We start from the raw sequence: 27112 nt of genomic DNA on the forward strand, positions 1-27112 counted from the left end.
ATCTGCTTGCGCAGATCTAATTTTTCCTAAAAGCTAGAGATGTTCAGATGGCAGAGCAGCCATGATCCCTCTTACACCCACTCAGAAAACACCAGCTGGAGGATCGTACCTGGAATGTCAACATTCAGAATTTCAGCCTCTAGAGGTTTCCAGGGAAAAAAACAACCAAACAAAAACCACCAGCAACCAAACCACCTGAACATTTTGCTGCAGGGGGACAGGGAAAGCAGCTCTCAAGCCACCCTTGAAATGAACTTGCAACGTATGCACAAGATTCAGGCACACTATAGAAATTAAAGCTGCTTCAGATATACTTTCAGCATAAATCACAGCTTTCTGTCAGATTTTCTAAAAAATGACTTTGGCATTCAAAACAGTCATCGGCAAAGAGATGCAGCCTGAAAAATGGAGAGGCTTTCTGGTGGCACCTGTGATTACTCCATTGAAAACTAACAGACAGGAACACTGAAATGTCTATTTCATTAATACTATTTTTTTAAATAATTTAAACATTATTTTTCATCTTTGGTGACTGATTACTTTATTGTTTTCTTTTGATCATAGCCAATTATATTTTTTCAGGTTACCTGTGGAGTCAACATACTGCTTTAGAACTAAATCTGTTGAAACTTTTATCTACCAACTCTATTCTCAGTATAGTTTTGATCTACTACTGCTTCAACTTCCTATGCTGTTTGCAGATCCTAGCCTATCAAAACATGACAGAAATATCTAACTGGCCTTGTGTCACAGGACTATCATTTTCAGCACTGCAACATGATGCAGTCTCCTCTGTCTCATCGTAGTTGCACAGTACTGAATCTTGACAGTGATTGTCATCTGTTGCTGTAGCTGTTCGTGTCCACAGGCAAAAACTCAGCATCCTTGTGGTCTAATTCTCCTGTGACAGAATAAGCTATTGCTCCATTTGTCCAGATGTGCTGTTTGCTGTGAGTATCGTTGGAGAGTGACTTCAAACGCGTCCTCTTCATTTTCTTTGCCACTCTGGCAAAACATAATAACGCTGAACTAAATATCATAGAAAATCCACACAGGAGGAATGATGCCGTGTAACTGCCAGTTGTATCCACAAGCCAACCTGTAGGAAGACAAATTACATTTTTTTACTTACAAATCCTGTGATCAGCTGCACTTTGGGGATTTTATCACATATGAATACCACAAAACCAGAGAGGCTCACATCACTGTCACTATTCTTTTACCTCTTGGGGTGGGAGAAAATTGGTCCATAGCATCAGCAGGAATATAAGATTTTTATGGGTTTTGTTTAGATGTCAAACCCACAAGAAAAACACAGCAGTCATCCCCACAGTACTACATAAACATCTTCACACCATCAGTCTTTAGACATGCTTAACAACTTAACTACTGTGTCAACTTAACTACTGATCCTCATACCAAAATTGCTAGCGAGCTGCGCCCTGGGCTCATGCATCAGTTAAAGCATTTCCTTTTGCAATATCTTCCGCTATTGAAAATTAAATTAAAAACTTCAGAAACAGAGATTAATTGGAAATTGCTGTGAACAGCAGACAAGATATGCAAGACCTACCTATACATGGCTCTCTGGAAAAGATCTCTAACTTTCCATAATATTCAAAACTATGTCAAGAGCTTTCCAAAGAATATCAGGAGTAAAGTTTCCCATCATTACTCTTTTGCAATTTAACTGTTAGGGAAAATGATGGGTGAGCTTGGGACAAACAGTAGTGAAACTGACTCAACCATCTGTCCAAAGCAGCTCAGAGATGAAAAGATTAAGTCCTCATGATGAAAAAAAAAGAAAAAAAACCCACAAAACTTGGAATGAATCGCTTCAGCTAGCATTTTCAAAACTGCATAACTCCAGAGAAATCTTTCATTTCTGCACGATGTGAAGTGGTAATGTCACAGTCCTTAGAAGCTTAGGTTATTCTGCTTTTGGTCAAGAGGTGAAAGTAATAAGATTACAGAAAAGTCATTTGTGAACTGACCTGCAACGGGTGGGCTCACTAGATATGGTATGGCATGCAGGAAGTACACAACACCCAGTGCTGATGATAAAGAAGAAGTTCCCACTACATCCGCCGTCACAACAGGGATCAGCGTTACATAGGCACCGTCAAAGTATCCAAAGGTAAATGAGAAAGGCACAAGCAAGGGGAAGTTTTGGAGAACTGGTAGGAAAAGGCAGCAGAGGCCATCCATTCCTACAGCAAAGAGGTAGCAGAAGTACCGATATTTTTTCAGACACCTGCAAATTTCAAAACAGGAAAGAACATCACTGGACACAGCACCTCGGTTGCTATGTAGCATTCAGTCTCTCTCGCTTACATTTTGCTCAAATTTAAGTCCATCTTATTACCCAGGCTTCTAGATGAAAATCTCAACCAGCAATGAGGATAGATGCCAACCTACAGCTGCAGAAACCCCTGGAGAACAGCAGCCCAAACTGCTTTTAGGACTGACTGTAGTGAGGGCAGCTCCTCACCTGCCAAGATTATGCAGCCCTCTGAAGTTGCAGTGCTCAAAGCAGTATTTCACGGGCTTTCCAGCTCAGCAAGGCACTCCCAGTACTATGCATAACAAGCTATAGCACACCTCTCTCAGCGGTCATCTTCCACATCAGCCCTCCAAGATGAAATTAGTGAGAGCTAAGCAAAATGGCAATTCCCCTCTCCCTGTCTCACAAAACCAATGATTGACTTTTCCTAGAAACTGAACAAACACAAAAATAATGTGTCTTTTAGAATCAAAAAACCTCTTAGTTTAGTCAGATGTTCATTTCTCAGTATACTAAGAAACTTATAACAATTTTACATCAGTCCTTATGACTGATGTAAAATGACTATACGCCTGACAACGGTAAGCCAGACCTTTGCTTTTTCTCCATTACTTCTGTACCTCCCCAGCAGCAGAGAAGAGATGAAAAGGCACAAATTGTCCTGTTGCGATTACATACAGAGGATCATGCTTGACATATCTTGGGCAAGAGGTTACATTTCCAAGGTCAAATGCAAGAGCTTTGCACAAACACTTTGTTTCTTCAGGGGAGAAAAAACAACCACACACACATACAAAAAAAAAAAAAAAAAAAAAAAAAAAAAAAAAAAAAAAAGCACCCAGCAAAAGCCAATGAAGAGACAAAACATTTCTGAAAGTTAGATTGTGTGTTGGTTTTCTGGAGAAGTTACATGTGCTACAGAAAATGTCCATAATGTTAATTCTTATATGCATTGCACCCTACTTGCATGCAGCCTCCTACTGGCTAAAGTTTGCATTTCCTTAGCTATAAGCCATTACCTTCTGTCTGTTAGCCATCCAAAGGTGATATTACCAATGATATCAATGACGCCAAGTATGGACATGAGGAAGGCAGCCTGGTGATGGCTCACTCCAACGCTCAAAGCATAAGGCACTAAGTAGACAAACAGAGGGCTGCAGCCATATGCCATAAATAAAACAGACACTGCTAGCACCATGAAGCCTGGCATGAGTAAAAAGTCATATTCCTTCCATGAACAGTAACATAAACACTCATGTGACCATGTTTTGATTAAAGGTGAACAGAGAGACATTCTCTTCAAGTCTTGTTTCTGTGCTTCAGGGACATAATCTTTTTCAAGAAGTCCTGGAACAGTTTTACGGTCCTCCTCAAGGGCAATAGGTCGCATCAAGGCACCACAGACACAGAGGTTCAGGACAAAACCTCCTAGGATAAGTAATGCCCCACGCCAGGAAAACTGCTCGATTAAAAGTTGAACCACAGGAGCCAGGATGAAGGTACCGATTCCACTTCCAGACATAGCTATTCCATAAGCCAGGGCCTTCCTTTTGTTGAAGTATTTGCCCACCATTGCAATAGCTGGAGAATAACAGAGAGCAAATCCAAGTCCTAGGAAAGAAAACACAGTGCAGATGGTTTAATTCTGAGCACAACATATAAAAAAACAATTAAATTAGCCACATAGTTTACTTCAATTAGCATTTCAACGAATAGTAAATTCTTCCTGATTCTGCATCATGAAGTCCAGTGTGGGAAGAAACCAGGATGACTCCTTCCTTCCACTATCAGGGCCATTGATTTAACAAACCTAGCACATCGGTATTAACCCACGATAACAAGGCTCAGAAAGGAGCAGTTGTGTACTTAATCACAAGAACAGGGCTATCAAACACCAGAAAAATGGCATGTCATCTCCTGGATACCAGATAAGGTCTTAACCCCGTGCAGAGACTTTGTGGGGCACGTTCATGAGGCAATGCTTTGTGTTTCAATCTAGTGCAAATCCAGCTGTTAATTTTCAGATCACAAATGCAGTACAAGGAGTCTACCTCTGTCACTAATATCCTGCACTAAACCTTTTTCAGTCAGCTCAACTAACTCCACAGAACAGCTGGCTGGAGTCCTGAGCATTTGTAAATCCTTGTGCACAAACAAAGAGAGGAAAAATGCCTCAGAATACAAAGCCATGTCCAAGCCAGTAAACATGTAAGATCCACCTCTTGGAAAAGATCACGACCTTCGCTGCAGAAACCAGAGAGACTGTAACTATCAAATGTTTGTTACAATGCTAAAACATTTATTTCCAAATGAGACAACAAAATGAGCTCCTGAATGGAGTTCTGGAGCATGTCCACATTTGGGTTAAAAGTGCCCTAATGGTCCCCAGCAGAATGTGTCAGCTGGGAAGGTAATCACCTGTGCCATAAACAGCTTGCAAGGTTCTCCTCAAAGGCCTCTCTGTGTTGGGCAGGCACTGAGCTGAGTAGATTAGAGGGGATGAGGAAAGGAGATGGCAGAGGAGCTATGACAAGTATATTCAGTTTTGAATGAGGTGGCAGGGAAAATAGGTTCCCACGAGCCAATGAGTGTCCTGTAAAAAGCGGAAATGCAAATTTTGGGACTGAAAATATTTTTATATCTCTTAGAACAAGCTCTGCTGTTTCTCACCAGTCAGTCCCCCATCTCATCCATTTCACTCTTCACAGTTTCAAGTTCTGCTGCTTTTATGGACTTAAGACTTTTTTTAGTTACTTTCTGACCTCCTTTATGTTGGAGCATCACCTCCAGCCTTTACCAACAGTTATCTCTATATTAATCAGTCTCTACAGACTAGATATTAATTGCTTACAGAATGGACAGCTTACAATCCCATCTACAAAGTGCAATTGGGTTTTCACCCAGTATTCACTGTGGTTCTCACTAAGGAAGCCTCAGTAGCATTAGGGTGGTATGTGGCACAGTCCTTTTGAGCTACAAGGAGCTTTTTTATTTGTTAGGAACACATTTGTCAAAAGATTAACATTGTAATGCAGGAACTACATGCACTATTAACAAAACAAAACAAAAAAAGAAGAAATCCTTATTGAATAAGCTGTTGGCAGCATGTGAACTGCAGTAATTCCACCACCTCATTACTAAACAGCAGGGGACCAAATACAAGGGCTTATATTACCGTGGCTACCAGGTCAGTATTAATGAGGAAGGAATGTCAGTGTGACCATGGGCACCTCTCATATTCCTCTGTGCATGACAGTGCACAAACACAGGAAAATAGGACAGAGCAAAGATATCTGCTGTCACCATACCTGAATGCAAATGGAGGATCTGCTACAGAAATACCATTAGCCAGAGATATGTTTGATTTTTAAGAGAAATATAATGCAGATAAAAATAAGGTGCGCAGCTGAGGTACTAGGTATTCATCTACTTACTCATTTTGTTTCGATTTACATTTTATTTTTAATTTGCAAATATGTGGGAGGCATTCTAGAACTCCCATCATAACAACCTCCTCCCAAATCACAGGCAAAAGTGGAAATCTTTTTGGGTATCACCTACTGCAAAAATCCTTCCCAACATCCCAAAACTTTGGAGCTTTATCCATAGCCCTCAGTGGAGCAATGGTAAAGAGATAGATGCTTTGCAGCATGCCGTATCTGGGCTGCATGAGACCCACTGACTGCAGCCAAACCCTCTTTTCCACAATGAGGTGAACAAGTTGCTGTGTGGTTCTATGACGTGGGGAGATCACCCCTCTTTAAACGGAGGACCATCATTTTTGACATTCCTGTGCTGCTTTCCCAACTGGACCAAGAAGGTGAGTGTCACCTACCTGTAAGGACTCCTAATGACAAATAGAGATGTTCCAGGCTGGTGGCAAAGGAACTCAGAATTAGTCCAGTAGATGAGAGCAGCCCTCCTAGCATGATACCAACTTGGCAGGATACATGATTACTGATTAAACTCCCAAGCGGGGCTTTAAAGAAACAAAGCTGGCAGTTAATAGCAGGTCTTCAGACACAGTTCATTGCAACAATCATCAAGGGAAGTCAGACAAAATGGTGATCAGGATAGCCTTTCAACAGTCTCCCTTACTAGAATGGGGTGAGCATCAAAAACCTAGAATTATTTTCCTGAAAGTCAGGATAAAACTGAAGTTTACAGTAGCTCTTTCAGCAGATCAAAATCACCGTGGAGCACAATTACTCTGCATATTCGGGGGTCAGGGGAGGCCATAGCAACAACTAGAAGTGCCCACGCTGTTCTTTAATCCATGCTTACAACTGCAGAGACCTTCCTCAACTTGCAATCCGTACTTCAGCCCTGAGTAACTCCAAGTGCCATTTCTGAGGGCACTGTGTGAGACATAGAGAAGGTCTCACACCATTTGACCACCCCCAGAGCCACCAGATCTGTCCTGCCCTTCTCCAACAATGACAGTTCCCAGGTCACCCTGCTTCTACCAGGGAATGTCATCACCAGCTCTCTCCCTCCCTATTTCTATGTCTCATTTCAGCTGTGTCCCTGTGCCTTCAAAGCAGTGCCTGTGGATTAACCCCTCTACAGCAGGATCAGGGCCTGGATTTTCACCTAATTGCACAGTTTTGAAGTAAAACCCTAAGAAATTCAGAACAACTGCTGAACCGATGCACATAATTTGTGGTAGCACAAAATTTTCCTTTAAAGGGAAATAGTATTTGTAAACACTAGTGGCTAAAATGAGGAGGATGTGACTTGTTCCAAAGGCAAAAAGTACAGTCTGTGCTAATTCTCAAATATGATTCCAATCAATAGGCAAAAGAAATGTGCTCAGCTAACAGCTCTCAAAAAACTTGTCCCATTAGACCTCATACATTTCTGCAAACTTAGATCATTTAACAAAACAAAATTCTGTTTCTTTTCTTTAGTGTGAAGCCAGTCTCTTCCTGCTCAACTACACTATGGGAAACGGCTCAGATACACCAGATCTCTGAGAGTCCACAGCATCCATCCTCCCCAGCCTACTGCACTGGCTGATGGGTGCTCCCAAAACGGATGGAGATGAACAAAAGGCAATCATGCTACTTGTAAAAACGCAATACACACCACAGAGCATCGTGGCACAGTCAACAATGGAGTGGATCCAAGCTGTTCTGGCATAATCCTGCCCAAAATATGCCTGGAACTCCACAAAGAAAATGGAGATACACCTAAAGAAGAAAATACAAACACCAAATTGTTGAAGATTTCCTCCCAGAAAGCAGCAATCTCATTCTTCAGAGATAAAGAGAACTTGTTAGAAAGTCCTTCCCCAGCCTCCAACAACAATCAAATCTGTGATTTGCCTGGATCCCAGCTGAAAGGAGATATTTTTAGAGAGTTGCAAGGGAGTACTGGAAATGAAGATAATTAATGTATGAAACACAAAACATGAAACGGTGCATGCAAGTTTAGTAACCTCAACAGAACTCTACATGAAGTACTTACGTTAGTGTGATTCAAGCAGGGAAGAATCCTTGCTTTGCATTGGCAACAACTGAATCACAAAATGGCATCCAGCTATGATCCCAACAGGGGGATTAGGCTGATTTAGAACATATTTCAGACAGGTCAGACTAATCCAGAGGGATTATCAATATTAAACACTGCATTTCTTATTGTGGTATTTGCTGCTAGATTTTTGTAACTCATATGATTTTTCAACTGAAATGAAACTGAAGTTGTAACTATCACCAGCAATTTTTAGCCACATCATGATGTTGTTATCCTAGTACACAAAGCTCAGCTCCTGCTCCTGACTGACATGCTTGCTCACTGAAATGGTGCTCACGCCTGTGCAAGCAGAGCAGGTGTGGTATAACACCTGTAGAACCAGCACCACCTATAGCTACATGTTCTTACATGCACAAGTACAAAAATGGTAGCAAGTGCAAAGCAACAACTTCCAGAGGATAAAAATACCACAGGAGCCAACAGCTCTTCCAGCACTTCTTTAAAACATCTCCGGGAATGGTTACTCCACCTCACTGCGCAAGCACTAGTGTTTCACCTGCCTCTGCAGGGAACAGATGAATGGGTGCATGGCTCTTTTCCAGCCACTAGCAGCAGTGGAGATCTCTTTTTCCCTCTTTCTACTCTAAAACATGGACAGTCACTTTCTTCATATTTTTTTCTTGCATATATTTCACTTTCGTATGTTCTCCAGATGTTTAACACTTGTCAGATTATTTATTGGGCTCTTTCACGTTTCATATGTGAAAAAGGAAAGAAATCCACTAGGAAATCTGCATTATGGAACAGATATGTTTGCATGCAGAAACTACCATCATGTCAGCATTCACATGTCCCTTCTGTGACGTTTATCCCAAGCTCCTCATATTCCTACACCTGGCAATTTTATTCTAAACATGATATGAACATGAAGTAGGACATGCTGCGTTTGTGTCACACTGCCTGGCCAAGAAGTTGCTGCCTGAGTCTCTCTCCCTCACCAGAGTGCCCGCCTGTGCTTAACACAGCTCAATGTCCACGTTCACAGAGAGTGGGCTCCTGCCACCAGCCAACAACAAAGCGACCCAGCAGCAGCTGTGGAAGCCATCTCACCCCAAACATACACATCGCATGTGTGCAAAGCCGCAGTCTCTTCCTGTTCTTTCTGCTTTTGAGAAACACTGTTGAGATGAAAGTGGAAAAGAGGTAGCACTACAGCAGGCCAGAGCCGAGCAGCAGCCCCTTTACCTCGTCACAGCCCTGGTGCAGATAGTGACCAGGAAGCAGCCAGCCACAATCATCCAGCCCCAGCCACCATCAGGTGGGCCGGCACGTGGGGCCATGTTGTGACGGGGCGATGCTCCTCTTCCTCCTCTCAGCACTGCTGGTTGGTCCCCACCAACACACACCAGAGAAGGGGGGCCCAGAGGCTGCTTGCCATCTGCAAAGAAACAGGCAGAGAACAGTCAGGATACAGAGCTGTGAAATGTAAAGGTGAGTGTTCCTTCTAAACACGTGGTATTAAAATCTGTTGGAAGCAAGGCTGAGTCATCAGAACTAGTCCTCACGTCTGGTATCTTACACTAGAGTGATCCCCCCGGCAGCTGCACCCTACTACACAGCAGGCCTTTCCCCACAGCTGTAACTCACCCTGCTGCTGCCCAGAGCTGCAGCTCACCTCAGCGGGACTCCAGCACCACACACCAATCTCTGGACTTCATTTCAAACTGCAGCCTCTGATTGAGGCAGCTCTACTTCTGGTACACTGTTTGGTGCAAAATTCACATTTCAGGGAACATGATTTTAACCTTTGTGTAGCTTGCAAAGGCAGGATTTGAGTCCAAAAGCCAATGCCTGTGCTGTAGTATGAGACTCCTGATCCTTTGTCACCTCACCCAGTGTGTGCTTGTCAACACTTTCAAGCAGTGATTTAAAGCAGTCACGTCTGAAACAGTTTCCCTATCAGTGGATGAAAATGCCCATAAAAAGATGCCAAAACTCTATGAAATTGCCATCCAACTACTTAAGCTGAGAAGGCTACCAAGAAATATCCCACTCTGTGTATTCTTCATGTATCATATGTTCATGCCTGTTGCTCCTCAGACAGTGAACTCTCACTTATTTTACTTGAAGCCAAAAATCCCATACTCTGTGAGTGTATTTGGAAAGAAAAAATGATTGTTCTGTTTTCTCTCTTTGTATGATAGGCTTTACTAGTATTTATTGGTAAGTAAATATTTGTATAAAGCTTTCAGTGATTCCAAGCCCAAATCTAAGCCAACTATTAGCATCAGAACATGCACTAGTGCACTCTTTATTACTCTCTCTTCTTCTATTGTGCCAAACATCCATTTCATCATAAGTTAAATAGTGTTTTGAAGTCTCTGCAAAGTCTACGTTATCCTCTGTGCTTATATGGATTCTAGTATGAGTGATCTTCACTGTAGCCTGAAGTACCAGCCCAATATAACATGCATTAATCAATTACAGGAGAGCTCATATAAGGTAAAAAGAAGACCTAGTGACCTGTTTCACTTGTCACTTCCACAAAGCTCTGGAGAGATACACATTGCTCCACTCCGCATCATCATCTAAGTGCTCCACAGTTCAAGAGTAGGCCACATCTCAAATGGGACATCAGACATAGCTGTGTTTTGGATCACACAGCAGTGGTCACAGCAGCTCACAAAGATCAAACAAACACGCAGCTGGGTTATCAGGGCTTTTGAAAGCAGCCCCAAATCCGGTATCTCATGCACGCTTCCAAGTGAGGGTAAAGGGTCCCAGATGGATGCAGTCTTTACAAGTTCATTCCCACAGCTGATAAGAAAAAGCACACAAAGTAAACAAGATCCAAGTGAGTTAAACATTTCAAACTTTGTCTTTGAGGTATTCAGTTGCTAAGACTCAAGCAAGTAAAAGATCAACGAAGTTCCAGAGCGGTGACCAGGGCAGTTTTCCTTTTCTGACACGACTTTCCAGTACGAAGCTAAATTTGCCTAGGCAGCTGACAGAGCTTTCTAAGCAGCCTGTTAGATGCACACACGATCAAAGGACACTACTGGCCTCTTCACAAGCCTTGTGACTTCTTCCTTGAAATGTAAAGTCCAGTTTTTGACCTACTTACTGCAAGACAAACATGCAGCACTACATGGACCAATGTATACCTACACCCTCCTATCTCACTATGTTTGGAAACAAACTCTGACAAAAACAAAACATGCTCTCTTGAGGAACCATATGAACAAACTGAGGAGAAAAGGTACAATAAATTGGCTAATGCAGTAAGAAAAGAAAGCATGTGTACAGGCAGAGTACTATAGCATTGCTCACAAATTCTATGCTAATAGACCATTATGGAAGCTGAAAAAGCAGGCAGTCAGAAGTTACAGGGGCTCTAGGTTCATGACACAGAGGACACATCCATGGATTTGCTACTTGCTACTCACATTCTTTATTTGTCTTCCAGCATGTGCTGCAAATCTGTGAGCTGACCATACTTCTCATGTGCTGAATCGATCCATACAGCACAAAGGCTTACATTACTTTCAGAGTGAGCTGACATGCAATAATGACTCATTCTTGATGGTTTTTTTCTTTTTTTTTAAACTAGTATTGTCAATTATCCACCCCTTTCTGTGTAGCTCCAAGCAACAACTGCTGATTAAATATGTGCAGCTATTAGATTGACAAGCTATCTGATGGTGAAGGCTGTGTCCTTACATGATTCTTCAGCCTGGATCAGTGAATGATAAGAGCAAAATGCACGATTTGATGGCAACAGCCACATCCCTGCCTATGTAGATGAAAACCAAAATGCAACGTTTTTGTGGGTATCCACTTCTAATCTAGACACAAAAAGCTGGTAGCCAACCAAGCATAAAGCCAGGGTGTCACAGATTGGTTACACCCCTGTTTGGCAATGAAGCCTCGCATTACAACATTATCCTACCGAATTCATTTGAACAAGAGAGCAATCACCAAGCAGCAACCACATTTCATAGCCAACACTAGAGATCTCAAAGATGGATTTACTGCAAGTTTAATGTGTTAGTTTCAAAATGCTGGAGTAATTGAATAACCCCTGAAAATCCATGCCAGTCGCCTGAATTAACAGCATACTGATAAAATGCCATTGACGTTTTACTGGCAATCAGGAGTAACACAGTTTGGTGGAGTGTATATAGGCACATGATACATCCCAGAGGGATTCAATGCAGTCCAGACATACCTTTGCAGCACCCTTTAGCATCTTGGTACGGCAGAGCTTCTTATTTTGGATTGAAGCAATGCACTTCACCATCCCTCCTGGAGGGATGGAAACTGCATTTCAAATTCTGGTTATTAAGAGTGGAAGAGGAAGTTCCGGAAATGCCAGAAGAGATAACAATAACTCTGATTTATTATGCATGTTATAGTAAAGTAAAAATATACATACTATCTTTCAGAGGAGTCTACTGTCTCCAAATAGAGAGCCTAAATTCATTTTTACATACACAGCAATAGCTGAGTGCCAGGAGCTCAGCCTGGGTCCCTGGCCCAACCTCCCAGACAAAATTAGGGTGTGAGACCCCAGTTTGTGTTTTAGTTGTTTATAAGCACACTTGTGAAGTGTTTGATGACATATCAGGCTAAGCAAACATAGATTAGGTACTTGGTTACATGATCACTTGTCGATTTTATTTCCACAGAGCCCTTCCTACCAACACACACACCAACAGCAAACATTAAATGAGGCCACAAGCAATTGAAAACAACTACATTAGAGATATCCGGCACACACAACAACAGAAAGCCCATAGCAGAACCTGTGCAAACCATCCCCTTGACTTACAGCCACTGAACTTAGTTAAACAATTACCTTTCTTCTTGCTGCACGAGTCTAACAAATACTCAGTATGACACCCTAGCAAATGCAATACACCCCGATGCTATTTTCTAATTATCCATTCCATGAGCGATACAAATTGCAGCCTCTACAGATGAGGACAGAGACAGAAAGGCCGCTCTTCGTGTAATCACTTATCTCCTCCTGATCCCACCTTGGCTGGCTCTCATGTTCTGTCTTTTCTTAACTTTGTGGCGCAAGAGACCCTTGCTATGTATGTTGTGTAGTTAATCACTCTCCCTCCCCCCCACAGGGGTTGGCCTCAATCTATACAACAGATAAATAAGCACAGGATCCCACACACCCATGGATACCTGTTTGGCAATACAGAAATGTGCACGGGACAAGAACTTTCTCTCTGAATCAGTGCAGAATTTAACTACATACACACACACACACACAGTACATGCTTTACACTGCTTTCACAGCAACGACAGCAGAACTGAGCCTGAGAAACTCATGTCAGCCTATGTCTGAGCACCTGGCCACACTCCCACAGCAGGTTCACTCGCTCAGAGGAATTTGAACTCTGTTTTTCTGGTGAACAGCAACATACACAGCTCTCAAAGGCACTCTGAGAACATTTGTGCAGGCAAATTTTATGAAGTACAAAACAGCCTAAGCTCAGCTGGAGAAAATCCATTAACACTTAGAGTGAAAGATAAGGGTCTATTTGCTACAGTTACCCTGTTCACCTAGCTCCAAGGCCGCTTCTGGTATTTTCCTCCACATGCCTTATTTGCATAGCTCCCTAGGATAGATTTACTGCATTTCTTACTTGTCCTTAAGATCGTATTAAGCATTAATTAGTTGCAGGTCTTTGCTACATTTATTCATGCTAACTTCTTACTCTTGTTTTCTTTTTCCCTTGCCTCAACAGCTGCATCTTTAATAAAAAACACAACTATGACTTAAGAAAAACAAACATGGCACAGAATGAGCAGTAAAGGGTGGGAGAGAACACTACAATGCTAGAGAATAGAAAGAAACACCGTTCACATTCAGTGACAGTGGACAATGAGACACTTAAGGTTTAGTATATCCTGTGCTTTGAAAGAGTTCATTTCTTCAACATGCCTCGCATGGTCATGGATAGCCTCATCTGTAACTGTGTAGATCTGCTGTAGAGAAATGACTTTACCCCAGCAGCAGATGAAAGGAAAGACAAAAAAAGGGAAATAGCCCTCTCTATGCCACCATATAGTCCCAGATGTCTCACCACACAGGGTCAGACCTCCCTTCCCCAACAAACACCACAGGCATGCTAGCACTTTAACCCATCTCCTACATGACACCAAATACAGCAGAGCACATTCAAATAGGACACAGGAGATAGTGATAGACGTACAAGTGCCTGTCAGCTGGGTGGCCTATTAAACAGCACTTTTACAACCTCCTTTTGCCTTTTTAGCCCCTCACAGTTGCACACCATGGTAGGCACCTCAGTCAGCAGTCTGGCAGCTAGCTAAATTCCAAGGTCTTCTTACACACAAGGGAAGTAAATGCTCTCCAATTCTGTGCAGCTTTTGGCATTCATAGGTTGTATTTCTATCGGGCATATTTTTCTATCAGGTATATTTTTCCCAAAGCAAAGCTGTCCCATTCTACTCCCAGGATCAGCTATTTAACTGAAAAAGAACAGTTTGTTTTGACATCTGCTGAGACTATTTATCAAAAATTGCAGGATTATGACTTCCTGTTTCAACATGACCCCAGCAGTTCCTTCCAATTCTCTGCTCCTAAATAAAAATACCTTATTGAGCATCTCAAGGCTGCAGGGTAAAAAGGTGACAAAAGTATTACAGTACAGTATTATAAGATAAAGGTGACAGGGTATTAAAGGTGACAAAACTTTATGCTTTCCTAACACCAGCAGACTGCTCCACTGAAATCCTCCAGAAATCTTGAGGATTATGGGGTACATATGTAAGCAGAGTACACAGTCACCTTCTCAGTACATCTCCACAAACTCAGTGCCTCTCCAGCAGTTCAGTAAATGGTTATCATCCACCTGAAAGTTCACTTAGGGAATTGTACTAGAAAAAAAGTAAACATACAAATAAATAAACAAACCCTATTTCTAATTGCTGTCACAGCATTAAGACAAGAACCTTACCATAGCAGATTGTCCTATGTGTTTCACTCTTTGTCCAGTTTTTGATGTGCAGCGTATCTGAATCAATCTGGATACTTTGCACATGTGTAACCCTTTATGCTTCTTATGGAAGGGTTTCCCTGTGACACCAGATAAGAGCAAGATTAGTAGCCTATTTGTATTCTGATAGTGCTTTGGGACTTCTAATCAGGAAGTGGGGGTCACAGTGCCAGGCATCACACCAACATTTAATAAAGCTTGCTATTCAAGATGTCTCAGGATAGAGAAGACAAAATGTGAGAGTACAGTTTATGGACTGCCATCCATCAGGACACTGAGCAGCAGACATTGTTCATTTACTTGAGTTTGTGCCTGTCGAGAAAGGAGGTAACTGTTGAAGATGACAGACTGACTGGAGCATAGATGTGGGGCCTGGAAAGCAGAAAGGAAAGTAAAGGGATGCTTAAAAAAGCAAGTCGAGGAGGGAGGTACTGAAGAAGTGCATAGCTGAGTGGGGCAATGCAAACAAGGGGCAGGAGCTGAGAAATGTCCTTTTTATACAGGAGTGAAGATACTCAGAGCTGAAACACAAAAGCAAAAATGGCAGAAATAAAGGCTGCAGAAGGACACAAGAGCCCATGAGTCACTGCCTTGCTGAGTGGCACAACGCTGACAATGCTGGGAGAGGAAGAGCCATGCTACCACCCATCACCAGTACTTCACAGCTGAGTTATTCACATGTGCAATTTGCCAGAAATCTCTAAATGAAATGGTGCATCCAGAGCTCTACCAGAAATACTTACTGTCTGCTGGGCCAGGAGTATATGGGGGAGCATAAGATACTGTCAGAACCCTCTGATTGCTAATTATTTTTCTATTATGTTAATGTGTCATTAACAGTGACTAAACATTTTATCAAACATTTCTCATTTGTAATTTAAGTAGGTGATGCTCCATCCACTTTCTGAGTCATTGCTATTAGTTTGAGAAATGAGAAATGCAATAATCTGGATCAGAAACTTAATAATATACCATTATACCCTTAAACAAATATTAACATATGACCATATGTTTGGAAATGTTGAAAAAACTTTTTATTTAGAGGTCTTCAGCTGGCCTTTTTCCTGATGCTGCTATATTAGTTTTTCCACGTTCAGGAAAATTTTACCCCCAGATGATACCACTGCAAAGCTGCCATGAAACATGTGGAATGGGACAGTTTTTGCAGACTGCCAAGCAGTCTGTTTGGGGAAATTATTGCACTTGCCTTCTTTTACTGTCACTGCCCACTGCATTCCACACTTAGGGAAGAGGGATCCAAAATCGCCCAGATGAATTACATTTGCACTGATAGTTCTCAAGATGTCAATCGTACAGAATTACTTTCTAATGAGAAGGATGATGACCGTTTTAGAAAACAAAATCTGCACCTACAGCATAAGTTATCCAGAAGATTGCCTCTATTTACCAGATGTTCCAGGGCTGCTGTTAGCAGCAATTCATTTTATTTTCCTTCAATATGCGGGATTTGTTTGTAGAAACTAATCGGGCATGGAAAGGCAAGGCAGGCTATTTCCCTTCACTCACATAAGCTTACCTTTCAGAAGAAACCTATTAGGATACTTAATGCCATCTGTGCTCTTCTACTGGACAACACACATCGTATGACAGCAAACTGCCACCGGGATCATTTTTTTTCCTGCAAGGCTTACAGCTGAAACCATGAGCCCTGTAAAATTATGATAGCTTTATTTTAATCTCAAAGTCACTATTGTTTTTTGTTTTGTTTTGTTTTCTGTTTGGAGAGCAGTATCATGGACAATACAAACTGTGTGTGAATGAGTCAAATACACACATTGCAAGATAGATAGACAAGCACCACACACCCAGTTTTATTCTAAGTGTTGAACACACTGAACTGATGGCTTTTGGAAGCACAGAAGACAAGCCTATGCCAAGCCTCAGCCTCACAGAAACATCTTTCTGTTCAGCTTCACAAATGGGGCAACCTATAGCGAAAGGCCCTTGTTCATGGTCTTTTGCAACTAATTCTATGATTCTATGATTCAAATTAACAAACCCAAACACCTCCTTAAATGCTAGAATTTAGATTTTGAAAGGAGTTGCCAGGACCAGTGACATTCCCATTTACTTTACATTAGCTGTCACGCCTTGGCCAATCTTACTGCTGCCTAAAAATGTCTCTGCAATACAAGAATTTTCCTCCTTTGGTCATATGTAATATCAGCATCCAATACAATAAAGGCAGACATATTTACTACTGAGGCCTTCTGCATTTTAACAGCAGACAAAATGATTCATATGTGAATTATTTCAGCTGAGAGCAATCATATATTATTTTGATAAGATTATCAGGAAACCCTAGACTTTCTAGCCAGCGCAAGGGTAGCCAGGACCTTACCTGCCACAAGGATAAAATCACAGCACGTGCCTTTCCTGCACTCCACACATTCTAAGAAAGAGTGAGAAGCTTCTGAAAATGACAACGCAGAAGCTGCCAAGCTGAGAAGGAAACATCAAATGCTACAGTGAAAGACAAGGGAACAGATGGAGGTCAAGAAAAAAAATGACACTTTGTTAGCTATAAAAAGTAAATATCTCTCTGACCAGGAAGAACATGACTGACTGCACACACACTGTGAAAAAACGCATCTACTCACCAGTAACAGATTGTCTTAGTGAAATCAAATCCTCTGAAAGTTAACAAACAACTGACACGTCTTGAGCAGATCAGCACATTCTTCATGCTCAGTCTTCCATTCAGCCTCACCAAGCTGCATTTCAACTAGATCCAGAAACTTCTTTTAGCTCTTAGGAAGCCTTTAAAGCTTCAAGAAAAGTGCCTCTGACGAGTGCATATTGGTGCAGCTGCTCGATTACATCATTTGCAGGAAAGACCAGCAAGAACTTTCCATGCTCCTTAAGGGTGTACTTCTAATTACTACAGCCCAGATCTACAGCTTCCAAATTTTATGTTAAAGAATACCTCTTTCTTCACAGAGAAAACTGAGTTTTTTGGTAAGTGAAACACAGGAAACCACAACCTGCCCTGTTAGAAATGTTTTATTTTTGCTTTCTAGATTTCCAGCCATTTAAAAATTCCTTTCTATTACTTCTCTGATATTCCTGTACAGCTCCTCAGCTTGTATCCCCTCAACTCCGTACACACACTGAACTGTCAGCAAGCAGAATATCAGAGCAATTTTTCTCACAAACACTTCCATGTTCACATTAAGGAACTCATGGAGATGTAACTGGATAGAATGCTTGAAAAAATAGCCAACCAGAAGAGGTAAGGGATTGGCTTAACTCTTAAAGAGACCAAAGACAAGAAGGGCCTCTGCAAAAAACCCAGGGGGCCTCTGGCAGAAAATCTGACCTGAAAGCAGGGAGGGCTGAAGTACTACAGAAGTGAACACTGAGCTGCATGAGGAAGAATGAGACAGTAGGAAAACAGGAAACCAGTTTCACCAGATTGTATCATGCTTTTCTTTTTTCTTCAGTGGCTACACTGAAAAGGCACAGATGGCTCTGTAAGAGGAAGAGAGTGCCTATGGAGCAGCAAGACACACATTAGAGAGTTATCTTGCATTTAGACAGCAATGATAAGAGAGACCATAAATGGCAAAACTTTAAAGGACCTAAAAAGGGGGGAAAAGAAAGAGACTGATGCTATCTACAAAACAAAAAACTAGAGATGTCTCTAAGAACCAGTCACTAAAGAATTGATAAAAAGGCTTTATTTCTTCTCATTAAACTCAGTCCTCCCCATTGGAGCAGCAGAGCATTTACAACCACAAGACCAGCTCAGCCTGCCCAATGTCCTGTAAAACACACGAACACTCCTATCAGCAGACTCACAAATGGAAACACTTCAGAAGCAGACTGTGCAGGCTCTGCCACTTAACGTGACCCCACAGACCAACTATGGGCAATTTATCACAACATTCTGAACTGTTACTCAGAAACCACTACATTAGGAAGTGTACAAGACCAAACACCTGGCTAAGAAACGCAAGAAAACCGCAGAAATAAGGGTAGGCCCCCCGAGCTGGTATTGTACTTCTACAGCAGTTGTGAAGAACCAAAAAAAAAACAAAACCAACTAACCAACAGTCCTGGATCTTCTATCTCAGTTTCCTTCCTGACATTACTGGTCAAGGAGCCATCATGAAGAAATGCACATGCTAGCTGCTCAGATGGAATAGTCACACACGCACCATTTGTCACCATGTGTGACAACTTAGGAACCAAGAGACAAGAGATTTCAAAGGACTCTATAATTATCCTCTTATCCTGTTATCCTAACCAACCTCATAATTGACCCTCCACTAGATCCCATTATCAATAATCCTTTCAGAGACATTGGTTTCACTTTAAACAGCTTATCACACGTAATGTCAAAATTAAAATAAGAATGATCAGACAGTAAGAATTACCTTCATCAATTTTTAAATTCTTGATACAGAGAGAGTGACATTCCTTAAAATATTTTCCAAATGAAATTAAGGGAAAAGAAAAAGAACAGAGTATACTGTTGTTTTTTGTTTTTTGGGGTTTTTTTGAGAGCTATTTACAATGGAAATTCACCCCATCTAAGGAATCAACAATTATGAGATCCTTGGATTACTTAAATTGCAGTTTCTGAAATAGCTGAAAGAGTGGCCTGCGGTATTTCAAAGAACCGTTGTTACAGGGAACTGTTGGTTTACCCTTAAGTTCATTGACACCGCAATAATGAAAGATAACCTTGAATTCATGTCAAAAACAGTAAACTAAATTTAAGGGAAAATGATTAATATTTTAAATTTGCTGAGAAATATCTCAGCTGAGCTAAGCTTCCTTTATCAGTAAAGTAACACCAGTACATGGAAATATGTTGCCAGCAACTTCTGCCTACAAACCTGCTTTCTGAAGGAAGCTCTGTTCAGCCTGCATCCTTCAAATCCTGCACTGTTACATCATGCACCCCTTGTGCAGGCAATTCAGTTAGGTCAGGCTATATTCGATAAACTCTAAGCAACTATAAGCTTTCAAGTTCACCTAAAGAAAAAAAACTTTTTTTTTTTTTCTTCAAATCAGTCCACAAGCTAGCTGAATTCACTTACCTCCATAAAACACTCTGCTTGCTTTCACACATCGGTTTTTGCTGTCACCGCTTTCACAGACTCTTCCTTTCATTCTTTCCCCATACATTTGTTAGTTTACTGCCAGGAGGCAGTGATATATTGCCAACATCATTTACTTGCTTATTATATTCCCTAGGAGCAATAAAGCCAACATCACCCGATACTCACAGAGTATGAGCTTTTCATACGTGTCTCCCAAAAACTGCTTCCTCATCTAGTTATACAAGACTGCAAAGTTGCCCAGTAAGAGCTCTGTGCAGAAACACCTGAGATGCCCACACAACAGATCTGATGTGAAGCACTTCACTCTCTCACCCTTCTGGCACACCAGCAGTGCGTGGAAGCTCAGACACATCACACAGGGGCTTCGTCTGCATAGTGTGCCTGACAAGCACCATTGCACCATGCAGGTTTCTATTCCCGTAAGATTACTCTTTCCACAATTAATTAGGATACAAAAATAATTAAGAATAAACAAGCTGAATGAAACTGTTTTATTTATTCCCTTAAGCTTGCTTTTCATCAGGCTAGATGAATGGGCACTAACAGAAAGAACCACAAATGAGATCAAGGTGAAATGCTGATTTCATGAACAGCAGCACATGATGTACCAGGTATGGAAGAACTTACAGCACGCCCTAAGTTACTCATCCTCCCTTGCACTGCCTTGCTGTGCTGTCCTATACACAGCTCCTCCAGGTGCCTCAGCAAACCCAATGGGAGCTGCCCAAAGCTCAGGCCCTGTGCTGTGCTTCCAGAGGACCTCACTGTGTTGCTTATTTACTTCACAGTCGCACATCAGTGTGCAAAAAATGAAAACCAAGTTTGATCAATTCAATCCTGTTCCAACTGCTGAGATTTTCACAGATTTAAGGTAGGCAGCAGGTCCTTCAGTATATAATGAATTGCTTTAGATGAGGAAGAAGAACATACCAATTCCATACTCCATAACAAAACCAGCTCTTATACAAAAAGCCCTGGATGTTACTGGAGCACAGCACTACCACCTCTCAAGCAGAGAAATTACCTGACTGTTGTGTTCCCAGTTCCATCACGAGGGGAAGAGCTGCCATTTTCAGCTTTTTCTGCCCAGCCCATTTCCATGCCAACATTCTGTCTGCCCGCAGGAACACTTTTTCCAGTCCCTCAAGCAAATGAAATGCAATTTTGCTCATCAGATTTGCTGCTTCTGACATCATGCCATAGCCACACCAAGGAACATTCAAGCTAATTAAATGCTGTTTCAGAACTTCAGTTATCAGAGAAAAATAGAATCAGAGGACTGTTAATAAATACATTTCTCAAATGCCTATTGCCTTTATCTAGAAAAAACACTGTCAGTTTGTTAGGTGAAACAGATCAGATAGCATGACTTCAAAGCTTTTATTTGTTTGGTTGGAAGAAAGTGTAATTTAAGGGCAGAGTCGCGTGAAAGCAGAGTGCCCAACAGATACAGCTAATAGGGAGAGAATCCCCCAGTACAGTAACATGCTGCAGCACTGGGCATGGCATGTGATCATGGTGAAAAAGAGATGGGCACAGATGGCTGCAGCCAAACAGAGTTCGGCCCTATCCCAGCAGCTCCTAACTCAGCACCAACAGCCACTGCGCTGCCTGAACAGGCTCGAAGCACCTCTGTCAGTGGGGACTGATGTTGTCAAACACCAGCTCGAGGATGTGAGCCCAAAAAGAGACATGATGAAGAGGTATCTGCCTGCATTAACAGACTAAATCAGTATGTTTCAGTGGTCCTCGAGAAGTTCTCAAAGCCAAAGAAGTTTAAGATGTGCATACAATGAACACTTAAAGACAGAACTTATTAAACATTGTCCCAGAAATACATGGGTTGTTAAATAAGCTCCCAGAATGCTGCGGCCAACAGGAAAACCATCTGGCTCACGCTGGATGAGCTATTTAAGAAGCTCAACAGCAGCACGGACTCCAAGAAACCCCCATAGAGGCAGAGGAAAGATCCCACTTTGCAGATTTGCATTTCGCATCTGGGAAATTTGAGTCATCACATCCACATTGGTACAAATCCAGAAACTGCAGGAAGGAAGGAAACTCTGAATTGGGGGAGGGGGGTAGAAGAGCGGGGGACTGTTTCCACATTCAACAAAGGGAGAGAGAAAGGTCAGCACTGTCCTGCTGAGGGCTGTGCGTGGGGAATTACATTCCCAACTTCAAAGCTACTTCAGGTCCTGTGCAGAAAAGGGGATGCAGGAGCAAAGCAGTGGTGAGCTGAAACATCTCCACACTTCTGTACTCCAAACTCACCCACAGGGTTCTATGCAACAGCTGAGAAACACCTTTTATTTTTTTTAATGGTCCTAGACAATGTTTTATTCTCCTACCTATCTCCTATCTGGAACTTCACTTCCAACTTTTTAATCAAGAACTGAAGTGTATTTTACTGTATTTTCATCTGCATTCTTACCTAATGCTCAGAATGAATTCAAGAGAGGTTTTTAAACATTATGTATGGTGCTACTCCATAAGAAGTGGACTGTAAGCAGGTGTGTGGGCAAGCCCCCAAGCAGAGCAACAAACAGATATCTGAGGAAACCCAGAAGTGCAGTCACATCTCTGGGCAATCCATGGACATTTCTCTGATGGTATCACCAAGCATCAAGACCAGAAGAACCATTTCCTCTGTGCTCCCAAGAAATCCCACAGGTTCTTGTGATAACCACTATGGGTAATGAAAACAATATTTAACAGTTAAAAAGCATTTTCTAGGAGTCCAGTGTATCTCAGAGGCATTACTTCCACATTCATTTTAACTCAATACAGAGACTTCCCCGACGTACCTTTGCACCAGCTCCCAGCCCTGCTTGCTGCTGCGCGCACTGGGCACACAACACGTGTAGAGAGACCACGGTTACACACAGCTGATCACACCTCTGTTATTTACACCATATCCAGAAATTCATACCAGAGTCAATATAATCATCTTACAACAAAAACACCGAAAAAGGAGAGAAAAGGCCCATTAATCCTTTGGAAAAAAACATTGTAACGCTGACTGAAAGCAAATGTTGATGATCACTTCGCGTACTGCCTTCTCAGTTCATTACTTCAACAAATGAAATGAGCAGAAACTAACAAATATGATGAACAAGCATAAAAGTGCTGCTTCTTTTGCGATAAGTGCCAAGGAAAGGCAGCCAGCAGACGGTGCTCTGTGACGGCCTGCAAATCACCAGCACCAAACTACAGCCAAGCAGCGGTTTCCCAATGGCTTCTGCATTGCATGCAAGGTACTTGATCACATTTACTAATGAAGAGGGAACTCATATTAGCTCCCTAATGAAATACATTGCCTGGCTCCCTGGGCAGCACCACAGCCCTCAGGCTCTGGGAAGAAGCCTGTTACAAACTGCTGGCTCATCTTAGTGCAGTAGAGATGAGCAGATGCTGAAGCTGCCCACAGCCATGCTTACCTTCCCAATGCCAGAGCTGCAAACCCACTTGTCAGCACAGCCGAGGCAGCGCTACAGCACCTCAAGGCACAAAGCGGGGCTGACTGCAACCATTCAGCCCACAGAGACTCCCACCGCAGGGAAGGCTGTGCACGGGCTGCAGAACCCACCTGAGGTCCCAACTGGAGCCCTATCTTATTAGAAAGACAAACACAGGAGACTGTAACTCACCCTCATGTACACACCCTGCAGGCTTAAGCAAGAGGAGAACAGAGGCCACATGGGTGTCTTCTCCCAGGGCTGCCTGACTGCTGGCACATGCTGGCAGCGGCTCACCTCCTGCTACAGTGCAGCAAGTGCAGGCAGCTCCCGAGAAGAAAGCACAGCTCTCTCTGTGGTTCACTGAGCCACCACAGCAAACATCTCTGATTCTGATGAATAAAAAGAGTGAGCAGCCTGGGCGTTGCAGGCTTTGGTTTTAAAGGGTCACACCTTTCAGAGTGCTCCGGGTCACAGCTGGGAGCCACTGCGTGCGGAAATGCTGCAGCACAGCAGTCCCATTGCTCCCAGCACCACCTGCAAGGCACCCTCAACCACACAGCGCCTGGGGGATGTGGCCAGCTCTCCTTGGGAAAGAAACAAAACCCTTTTCCTCTTAGAAAGAATGCATAAAATGAAGGATTGTCTTTGTTTGTTTTTAATCTGCTTTTTAAAGCTACCAGACTATGAGACAGTCCAAACTGCAGCCATAAGAAAAATAGTAAAAATCACATTTTTCTTAACTCAGTTTGTTTCAGGTTAGGGACGAGTGATTTCCCCTGTTAAGCACAGGCTACCATAGCACATCATTGCTCCCCCAAGCTCCATGAATGCCAAAGCATGCTGTCACCTCCAAGCACACACATACCACACAGGAGCAGCGGTACCCTCTGAGCTTTCTTACCAGCTGCAGCTGAATCACAGCAGAGAAACATTACAGAAATGAGAACAAGAAGGAGTCCCAGAACTGCCTGCAAAAGCAGCAGTCCTTTCCAGACTGGAGTAAATCATAGAGATTATGGGAAGTTTACAGCCTGCTGGCTGCGGGGTCTCACGGTGCCAGTTACAGCGGTGCTGTTTGCATAACCCCTTTTGCCACACAGAGTGTGGCTACAGGTCTGTCCCACACATTCAGCACCGTGGGAACACGTAGACGAGAATCAGTTACACGCAGGTGGGATGAGAGGCAACCACAGGGCTCCCTTTGCAGAATTTGAGGTCTGTCTGTCCATCTGTCCAGCACAACATAATGGCATTCACAAAACCTCTACGACACCTGAGTCTGCCGTCTAGAAAATAAAGGCTTAGTTTGCAAAAAGGCGCAGCACAGACACGGCGTGCTGAAGTTACGCGCAGCCAGAACCACACACGGCTAAAGCAGACCCACTGGCTGACGGCTCAGCGCAGCAGCAGAGCGCAGAACCAACCGCTCGTGGTGCGGCAGAGCAGACCGCACGCACTGACACCGCACGCAGCTGCTCGAGCCGGGGCTCCAACAGCGGCCCCGCGCCTCCTCACCTGTCCTCGCTCTCCGGCCGCTCCCCGACAGCCGCGCGGGTCTCTCGGACGGCCTCTTACGCAACCGTACGTCCCAAGGACCGACGGCCAAACTTCTCCCCAAGGAAGCAAATGGTGTTTGCTCCCAAACATCTGAAAAATCCGCCCCCTGCCCGCGCCCGAGCCGTGGGGCGCCGGCCCGGAACGCGAGCCCGCACGGCGCAGTGCCCGCAGGTGGACCGGGGGCGGGGGTCCCGCAGCGGCGGCGCTCCCGGGGCACTTCCAGGCGCTGACGTGGGAGCCCCGAGGGGTTCGCTAAGAACCTTTGATGAACGTAGAGCCGCCGAAAAGGTAGGAAAGTGAAACACCTCGTTAACAACGCGCATTCGGCAGAACGCCTATATTAAATAAGGGTCGATTCAGCACAGAAATAGAATTAGGGATAATACTCACCGTGCCCTTTGGCATTCCTTTCTCGCTGAGCGATCCCCTGCCCTCAGTCCGACCGCCAGCACGAACGCCCCCCTTCCCCAAGCCGAGGGCTGCGGTGCGCGGGTGCCTAGCGCTGCCCCGCGGGCACCCGGCAGTGTGCGGGGCGCGCACCGCCGCACCTCCCGCCCGCAGCGCCGCTCGGGACGGGACCGCCCAGCAACGCCCTGCTCCTCCCGCAGCGGTGGGCAGCGCCCCGGGCCCCGTGTATGCGGGCAGTGCGGGGAGCCGAGTGCAGCTTTTCCCAGCAGCTCTCATTTCCTTCTTATTAAATAGGGAAAAACGAACAAACAGAATTAAGTTCTCTCGTGCAAAGAAACCGAAGCACTATTGATGTTTTATCTAGCTGCCCACCTGGCGTTACAATATCCATTGCACTTATGCGTGCAAACCCAGCTTCCCCATTGAACGGTGAGGCTCACAGCTAGTTTGCCAGTAGGTGCATCAGAGCTGGGTGTACACCAACTCCTGCACCCACACAGCCCTGGCACTGCCTTACACCATTAGAAGCTGCACTGCTGCTCACTGCATTTTATATGTCCAAATTCGACACAAAGGCACAGGTCAGGGCAGCTGTGCAGGGACTGCAGCGGGCTTTGGACCCTCAACTGGGAACAAGTTTCAAATTCCAGCAACCCTTTGTTTATCCAAGGAGATAAACCACGCCGGCTGCTGGACATGCCAGGGGCTGTCTGCCGGGGGCTGGAGAACAGCAGGGCTCTGCTCAGAAAGACACCATCACCCTGGGACACCATCCCATGACCAACCAAGACACTGCACAGCCTTTTCCCCTCCCTGTTGCCCCACAGTGCCAGAAGTGGGCAGCTGGGAACTCTAGGAGATCCCAAACCCCTCTGCTACTTGGTGGGGGCCACAGGCCAAGGAAGGGTCCAAGGGATGTCCCTGTGCAGGGCTACAGGGCTGCACTCAGCTCCCTATCTCCCTGGGGTGCAGCTGTGTCCCCTTCTGTGCTCTGCTGTGCATTAATGGCACGGTGTAACTCACTGCACTGCCCTCAGTCCCCCTGAGGGCCAGGACTGTGCTCTGTCAGCCCACCCACTAAAGTGCCACAGGAGCACAGCCCTGCACAGAGATGCCTGGGTGAGGACACCATGTCTGGGAAAGGACTCCTTTGGGTCCTGTGCAAACACAAATAATATCTTTACACTCTTTCATAAGCTTTCCAAAGGGGAAAAAAAGTAAAAATCAGAAACAATAACTCTAGAACTTAGCAGTTGAAATACATGCTTCTGTAGCTTGGAGCATGGCTGTGTGCTGTGGTGCAGCTGATGAATGGCATTTGGACAATGCTCTCAGACACAGGGCTTGCACAGGGCATTTCCGATGGTCCCTTGTGGAGTCAGGGGTTAGACTCAATGACTATTGTGGGTCCCTTCCAACTCAGGATATTCCGTTTCTGTGGTCACTAACATTTGGAACAGCCACCCTTGGCACCACATGGTCAAGAGGACACAGCTTCCCTGACATCCCCAGTATTAAGACAACAACACTCCAGGATGGACATGGGCAAACCATACCCCCACAGCCCCAACCTGGCAGATTCCCAGCCAGGAGGTGAGGCTCTCACCACCACTCACCAGCACAGACTGCTTCCCAGGCACAAGACTGAGCTGTGTTGCTTAGGTGTGCACAGGGCTCCAGCAGAAGGTCAGGAGACTGCGAGATCCTCAAAGAACACAGATGCATAATTCATGTGTGGAATCTAGAGTAAGAAAAGAGGAGGACGTAGTTGTATTCCATAGCCCCCTCACTTTT

General features: G+C 43.8%; 1 protein-coding gene across 1 annotated transcript; it reads right to left on the bottom strand.

The window, feature by feature from the left end:
* Window positions 1-836: 836 nt before the first annotated feature.
* Window positions 837-25233, bottom strand: SLC16A12 (solute carrier family 16 member 12; the record flags this gene model as incomplete). Its single annotated transcript, XM_079535419.1, is given in 9 exon segments — window positions 837-1099; window positions 1995-2254; window positions 3304-3895; window positions 6120-6263; window positions 7373-7476; window positions 9005-9197; window positions 24869-24890; window positions 24893-24942; window positions 24945-25233. Coding segments are annotated over 9 exon segments (1917 nt in total).
* Window positions 25234-27112: the final 1879 nt, after the last annotated feature.

This window comes from Tetrao urogallus (assembly GCF_951394365.1).
Source record: "Tetrao urogallus genome assembly, chromosome: 5".
Taxonomy (NCBI): domain Eukaryota; kingdom Metazoa; phylum Chordata; class Aves; order Galliformes; family Phasianidae; genus Tetrao; species Tetrao urogallus.